The sequence below is a fragment of the Electrophorus electricus genome, chromosome 11 (genome assembly GCF_041902795.1).
Source record: "Electrophorus electricus isolate QZ-2024a chromosome 11, ASM4190279v1, whole genome shotgun sequence".
Taxonomy (NCBI): domain Eukaryota; kingdom Metazoa; phylum Chordata; class Actinopteri; order Gymnotiformes; family Gymnotidae; genus Electrophorus; species Electrophorus electricus.
In genome coordinates, this window is record NC_137507.1 from 10,584,651 (window position 1) to 10,592,500 (window position 7,850).

Below are 7,850 nucleotides of genomic sequence, written 5' to 3' on the forward strand. Positions count from 1 at the left end.
GAGTAAGTCAAACATGCATCCTCTGATTTGTCACTGGACAATGTTTGATGATTTCCCCTTCTCTGTCTAATAAGGTAACAGTGATTGTGATTGGCAGCTGTGAGGAGCTCTCTCTCTCTCTCTCTCTCTCTCTCTCTCTCTCTCTCTCTCTCTCTCTCTCTCTCTCTCTCTCTCTCTCTCTATAGGGGGCTGAGGGGACACAGTTCCTTCAGTCTCTCTGGGGTAGTGGAGGTGAAGCTTGTGTTTCCTGCTGAGTTGAACAGAGTGTGTGCAGGGCAGAGGGAGATGGACAGCTGTCTGACTTTAATTCTTCTGATGTCCACAGTCTCACTCACTACTGCTGGTAAGTACACACTCAATTATACAAACATTCTCAGATCAGTAGGAACTAGTCAGTTAGTCCTGCACAAGGTAAAGACTAATCATGGAGAGACAGTGTTTAGCTCTTAAAAGGAGCCAGTAGACACAGAGTATTAGACGAGCCCTGATACTAGATACTTTTAAGTCTGTACAACACCCCTTTAATTTTAAGACTTCAAGTCAGATTAGTACACAGCACTTTTGGATTTAATTTAAAATGTTTAAATTAATTTTCATAATTAAAATGCACTTTTATATTTTATATTTTCTTTATTTTATTTTGTCTCAGCTCTTTACATGTTTAATTTGAAATCTTTTAGCATTTTAATTTCTTTTAGTAGTAGTTAGATGTTCATTTGAAATTTGTTCTGCTTAAATCTATTATTTATAAATGATTATGATTGATTATTGTTACTGTTTATAATTTTAATCTTTTGTGTGAAGCACTTAGAATTGCCACTGTTTATGAAAAGTGCTATAGAAATAAAGTTGGATTAACAAATTGCTATATTAGAAACCATAAATGTGACACAACTCTGTAATGAATCAGAGTTAGTTGAGACAGTAGTGATCACCAGTCTGAACAGGCTGGATGAGCTGGTGTAGAAAGTGGATTTGTAGTCAGGTGAAGCCTGGACTCTCTTCACTCCTTCACATTCTCAGTGCTAATGGGAGATTCCACCATTTCTCCCTGGTTTGTGTACACACAGTAATATCTAATCACACAGACGTCTGCAGGAGTTTTTATCAGTAGGTCATCTGTGTCTTCTCAAGAGCAGTTCTAAGTGACTCATGTTCCAGTACAGTTCAGTACATGTGAATACTCTCTGTTCATTATTTAAACAGTTAATAACTGGTATTTTGGAGCTATTGAATACATATGTATATATACTATTTATAGCATTATATGCTATTTTTTCATATTTTTACATATTTATTTATTAGTTTGTGTATCTATTCTGTGTTTCTCTGATATACTTCACATTACCTCTGGAAATTAATAATGTTCATTTTATCTTCTTTTATCAGAGTTAGAATCAGCAGTGTTTATTGTTCCTTCTTCTAGATGATGTTCCTGGTATTCCAACCATGAACCTAACATGCTAAATCCCCCCCGTCTCTCTCTCTCTCTCTCGCTCTCTCTCTCTCTCTCTCTCTCTCTCACACACACACTTCTGTCTCCTTTAACAGACAGTGTGAGGCTGGTGAATGGTGGTAGTCGCTGTGCTGGCAGAGTGGAGGTTCTTCATGAAGGACAGTGGGGAACAGTGTGTCGTGATCGCTGGGATATGAGAGATGCTGCAGTGGTGTGTAGAGAGCTGGGCTGTGGGGAGGCTGTAGATGCAGTACGTAATGCTCACTTTGGAGCAGGATCAGGACCAATCTGGATGGATGATGTGGACTGTAGTGGATCAGAGTCTACACTGAAGAACTGTAGATCAGGAGGGTGGGGGAAACATAACTGTGGCCATCATGAAGATGCTGGAGTAAAGTGCTCAGGTAAGATTTAAAAAATGCATACAAAAATATTTTTTAAATATCACATCAAATATCACAAAAATATCTTTATCATACCAATTTTATTTTAAATTAGGTTTTCAGAATTTTTCACTTAAATCTAACATTTAATCAACATTAAAATAATTTAATTTAATCAACTGTTATTAAAGCAGTTCTTGCTCATATTTTTGGTTTCTCATACAGTTATTAGCAAAAAATGAGCCAAACATTTTTAACAGAGAATATTCACCACCACTGCAGCTCCAAGGCAAGAGTCAGAAAAAATTAACGATGGAATAGAATTTGTATTTTTATATCATTAACTTTTTATACTAATTGTTATTAAAATGAATATTTCAAAAATATATTCAAAATGAATAATGAATCTACATATCAGATTATATAATTAGCAGAGAGTCCAAATTTACAGTTTATTACCTGTGCAGTGAGAAGTGTTTCACGGCCTTTAGAGGTGATTCAAGACAATGATACTGATTATACATTATTATCAACAATGAATCTAATGCTAGTAAAAGAAATTAGTGAAATATGTCAATTCTTGTGTGCACTACTCAGTGTAATAATTCAAATCAATTAAATGCACAGCTCACAGGAAATCCAGACTTACTGACGGTCCTCACCTGTGCTCTGGGAGAGTGGAGGTGGTTTATGGGAAGACCTGGACCACAGTGTGTGATGCTGACTTTGACCAGCAGGATGCAGAGGTTGTGTGTAGAGAGCTGGACTGTGGGCTTCCTGTGGAGGTGCTGGGAGCAGCTGCTTTTGGCAGAGGGGAGGGCCAGGTGTGGCCAAAGGAGCTTCAGTGTAGAGGCAACGAATCTCAGATTTATTTCTGTCCAACAACATCTTCACCCAAAAACTGTTCCCATGACAAAGATGTGGGACTAATATGTTCAGGTTATATGACAATATTTATCTCTTTCTTGCTATTTACATACCATGTATGTACATTTGCATACATGTATAATGAAATAAATATGAATTGAATGCTGTTGCACTAAGATGTCAGTTATGTGTTCAGGTTACACAGCGGCACGTCTGGTTAACGGCTGGGACTCCTGTTCTGGTCGAGTGGAACTTCAGTACCTCAGTGACTGGGGCTCAGTTTGTGGTGATAGCTGGGATATGAGAGCTGCCAGTGTCCTCTGTGGACAGTTGAAGTGTGGGAGTGCTGTGGCTGTGTTGGGGGCGGACTGGTTTGGGGAGGGGAGTGGCCACAACTGGGCTGATGTGTTTGATTGTCATGAGAACGAGACACACCTGTCAGAATGTCTCATCTCATCATGGAGTCGAACAGCATATTCTCATGAACAGGATGCTGGAGTCATCTGCAGTGGTATGCTCTTCCACTCATGTACACCACATTATTGAAGTTTTAAAACATTAAATATATTTTGCATGCTAAAATAAAAACCTTTTTAATTTTCAGATTTAATTATATTCCCATTCAGGTTCCTCTCAGGCCTTTCATGAGGGGCGAGTGCGGTTGTCTGGAGGGAGGGAGTGTGAGGGGCAGGTGGAGGTTTACTTCATCCAGGACTGGAGGAGAGTTCTCCTGGATTCCTGGAGTATGTCTGAGGCCTCTGTGGTCTGCAGACAGCTGGGCTGTGGTTCTGTGTTGAACTTCTCCAGCTCCTCTCCATCCAGTCCTGAACAACACAGCCACATGTGTGTGATGGGTTTCAATTGTTCTGGGAGTGAAGCTCATCTGGGGAACTGCAGCAGTACAAAACTGCTCAACCTGTCCTGCAGCTCCAGGGAACAACTGTCAATCACCTGCTCTGGTATGTGTTACATTAACCTAAAACATGGGTAACTAATACGCTCTAAAATCTATCCCTGTTGTGTGAGGATTTATGACATTTATCACTTAGTATCAAAAATAAGAACCTGGAGTCATTATTTTGGTAAAACAATTCCATGTGTCTCTTTCTGTGCGTGCGTGTGTGTGTGTGTGTGTGTGTGTGTGTGTTTAGGTGTGTTTAACTCAGGCCACAGCTCCATCAGACTGGTTGGTTCTGGGGGAGATTGTGCAGGAAGGATGGAGGTTTTCCTCAACGGCTCTTGGGGGACAGTGTGTGATGACTCATGGGACATTGAGGATGCCCAGGTGGTGTGCAGGCAGCTGCAGTGTGGAGTGGCCCTCAGTGCCCACGTACCAGCCTGGTTTGGTCCTGGAACTGGGCCCATATGGCTGAATGAGGTGCAGTGTGATGGGAACGAGACGTCCATGTGGAACTGCAGGTATCAACTCTGTGGACAAGATGAGTGTGGACATCAAGAGGATGTAGGAGTGGTGTGTTCAGGTAAAGTGTGCTGACTGCTGCTGTTTTCAATCAGCCTGATGTGGCTGATTGTCTTTCAAAGCTCTGTATATAATGATCACTATAAAATAGGCTTGTCAGAATCATGATTTTTTTTAATCTTCATTCATTTTTGTATAAAATATGACAATTATTTAATTGTTTTGTTGCAGTAAAATAAACCCAATAACACTGTAACAAGAAAAAGAAGAAAAACATGGTATATTGGTACATACAAAGACCCTTAAATTTGTAAATGGCTTTACAGAATTATGCTATATTGTTATTGCATAAATATTACATTGTGTTATTACCCTGTGTAACTACATTGCTGTGGTTCTAAGTGGCTAGCCTTAAAATGTATGCATTACCATTATCTTTTACTTGGCTGACTTGCTTTTAAATACTCGACACTGTCTCTGACTGAAGGTTTTAGCTGCTCAAGTGTTTGGAAATATGCTGGGTCATTATGGGAAATGTAGTACCTGTATTTAATTTATGTGGTGTTAATGCTTTGGTGCATGGAAACATTTTACTGAGTCACTTGCTATAGCATTTCTAGTGATGCCCCTGTTAAATAACAATTTTGAGGGAACAGTATTATTACCATTATTGAATGAATAATTGCTAAGGGAAAATGCAGTGACTGGGTACTCTCAGTTTTTTGTCTTACTGTGTGTTTTGTCTGCCTGTTTGGACACTCGAGGCATTATTCCTCTTTGGGAGAACTGAACTTTTGGAAATTGGTAGATGATGCCAACTTTATACACCTGATAAACTGAATTTTATCCCAGTGAAGCTATCCCACTGTTACGAACTCCTGGAACCACACTCATCCCCGCACTGCCACGCCTACCTCTTCTCACCGACATCTCTGATCTGGTTTGCCAGAATACTAATTACACACCTGATAACTATTCTCCTCATTACTCCCCTTATTTAAGCTCCCCTCCCTGTCACTCTCTTTGTGAAGTGTTGCCATTCCCATGTTGCATACCGACCCTTCCACATACGTGTTTGTCTTCCTGGTTTCCGTATCCTGCCTGTGTTTCAGGCCTCGTCTCCTCCATGACCCCTGGTTGCCTGTTGACTCTGCCCCGCGTTTTTGACCTCAGATCCACCTGACTACGAGTACCCACCTGACTCCTCTAACCTGCCCCGTTTCTTCAATAAAACCTCTAGCAACTGGATCCTCTCCTTTGTGTTTGTGCATTCATAACACCCACAGTGGTGGAGGAGGAGGCCGAGGAGGGATCGGAAGTAAAGGAGAGATAAAAGAGGAGACCTACATGCTAAGCTACATGCTAAACCACATAGACCAGCTTTAAGAATGTCAATTTCCCAACCGGAGGCAATAATATACTGGACCAAATCTACACTAACATCCCGGGGGCTTACAAAGCTGCAGCATCCGCACAGCTCAGCATGTCTGAACACATTGTGCTAGAATGAACCCCTACCTACAAACCTCTTATCTGTAGAGGCATTACAATTATTACAGAGTACAAATGCAGCTAGATCCTGACCAGCAGATGATCGAGCACTACCTGACTCCCTGAACAAGCATTAAATGATCATTTCTGGGTATTTTCAACCTCTCACTGTATCTGGCTGTAGGGGGGAATTGTCCCACAGATGATGCCATAGTGCTCCACACAGCACTGTCTCACCTAGAACCTCCTAACATATGGTGGTGAGAATAGGGGACTATGCATCATCTCTGCTCATCCTAAATACAGGTGCACTGCAGGAATGTATGCTTAGCCTGATCCTCTTCTTCCTTTTGACATGACTGTACCCCCATCCATGCTTCCAACACCATTGTGAAGTTCACAGATGACATCACAGTAATAGGTCTCATAAAGAATAATGATGAGACTCACTACAGAGAGATCTCTCACATTGCCAGATGGTCCTCAAGCAACAATCTGGTTCTGAACACTACCAAGACCAAAGAGTTCATTGTGTTTTACAGAACAACCAGAAGAACAGGGCATGCTCCATTATTCATGGAAGTGGAGCATGTGGACAACATAAAAGTACCTAGAACTCCACATTACAGCCAGCCTTACCTTGGCATTGAACATCTCCCACCTGGAAAACAACGCCCAGTAAAAGCTCTTTCTCCTGAGGTGGTTCAAGCATGCTGGACTCTCCCTCAAACCTCTATAGAAGCACCACTGAAGGTTTTCTCTGTCTCTGTATGACTGTATGGTATGCCAGCTCTACAGCAGAAGAAAGGAAGGACTTGGCCCAGGTGGTGAGAGTAGCCTAGAGGATGGCAGGATGCCCACATTCCAACCTGAACTCAGGATCATGGGATTGCGGGATACCCGCTCACCGACCTGAACTCAGTGTATGCTGCCCACCTCCAGAAGATGGCCTGCGGCACCAAGACCACAGATTGTTTGTCCACCTGCCTTCAGGATCAAGATTTCCAAGAATAAAAACCAGTCGACTAAGGAACAGCTTTTTCCCCAGAGCTGTGAACGCCATCACCCATCTGTACACACTCACCTCAGTCTCTAGACACTGACACACTTCAGTTGCACCCTTGCGCATGCACCTATTTTACACATTACTGTACTTTATATTTACCATAGCAACATATTGCTGTGTGCTTCTGTAATTGATTATGTGTTTGTTTGTGCTCTTGCATATCTTATTATTTAATGTTTTCTTGGTCATGTTGAGGGTACAGCACAGAATTTCGTTGTACTATATGCAATGAAAATAGTGTTCATTCATTCATTTAATAGTTTTCATCTTTCTCTCCCCTCACCAGAATTCAAAGAAATGAGACTCAGTGAGGGTTGTAAAGGGAATCTGGAAGTGTTCTACAATGGAACCTGGGGGAATGTGTGTGTGAATGGGATGAGTGAAGAAACACTAAGTTTGGTCTGTCGAGAGCTGAACTGTGGAAGAACAGGCAGTGAGTCCCCATCCAGCGCAAGAGTGAAATCATCTCCTAACTGGCTGGATCAGGTGAAATGTAGGAAACATGACTCCACTCTGTGGCACTGCCCATCTCAACCCTGGGGGCAGAACAGCTGTGAAAATCACAATGAGGTGGCTCACATTACCTGTTCAGGTAGGCAGATTCTCTCTCCAATTTCTACTAGTTTTATGTACTTTTACTGTACTGATGAGTAAACTGTATAGAGTTGTTTCCTGTCTATTACTTTGACAATAATCAATGCCATACAAAATGAAATATAACTGTCTAATATTGCTACCAACCTACTGTACTGGCAAGGTAAGATGACAAAGAACTTTTGTAATTTGCTCTGGATTGTCTGCTAAATGCCATAAATGTAAATATAAATAGCTACAGAACTGGATGCTCTTGGAAGTTCAATCTGTGTCTTGCTCTACACACAGGAGAGAGAAATGATCGTGTGCAGCAAAGTCATGTGAAATGCTCCTCCTCTTCCTCCCAGAGCCAGTGCTCCAGTAAGTACTCTCACACAAAGAAGGTCCACATTTGACTCAGGAGAGCATTAATTACAAATGCTAGAAGTGTCAGTCCTCTCCTCACCATGATCAATAAGTCTGTGAATCTGACATGTTCAAATTACAGAAAAATCCATAATTTACTATATTACTGTTCTGTTATGATTTCTGTAGCTAAAGTTGTCAGTGCAGCTTTGGCTCCTAATGTTTTGT

The 7,850-nt window shown here is 41.4% G+C and overlaps 1 protein-coding gene across 1 annotated transcript in view; it reads left to right on the top strand.

Moving 5' to 3' along the window:
• Positions 1-207: 207 nt before the first annotated feature.
• LOC145659881 (antigen WC1.1-like) overlaps positions 208-7,850 on the top strand; it is a 14,110-nt gene continuing 6,467 nt past the window's right edge. Inside the window, exons 1-8 of the mRNA XM_081723312.1 lie at positions 208-343; positions 1,552-1,860; positions 2,467-2,778; positions 2,903-3,217; positions 3,333-3,665; positions 3,858-4,187; positions 6,970-7,275; positions 7,566-7,637. Of these exons, the coding sequence (XP_081579438.1) occupies positions 286-343; positions 1,552-1,860; positions 2,467-2,778; positions 2,903-3,217; positions 3,333-3,665; positions 3,858-4,187; positions 6,970-7,275; positions 7,566-7,637 (2,035 nt within the window). The 5' untranslated portion in view covers positions 208-285. The remainder of the gene's footprint in view (positions 344-1,551; positions 1,861-2,466; positions 2,779-2,902; positions 3,218-3,332; positions 3,666-3,857; positions 4,188-6,969; positions 7,276-7,565; positions 7,638-7,850) is intronic.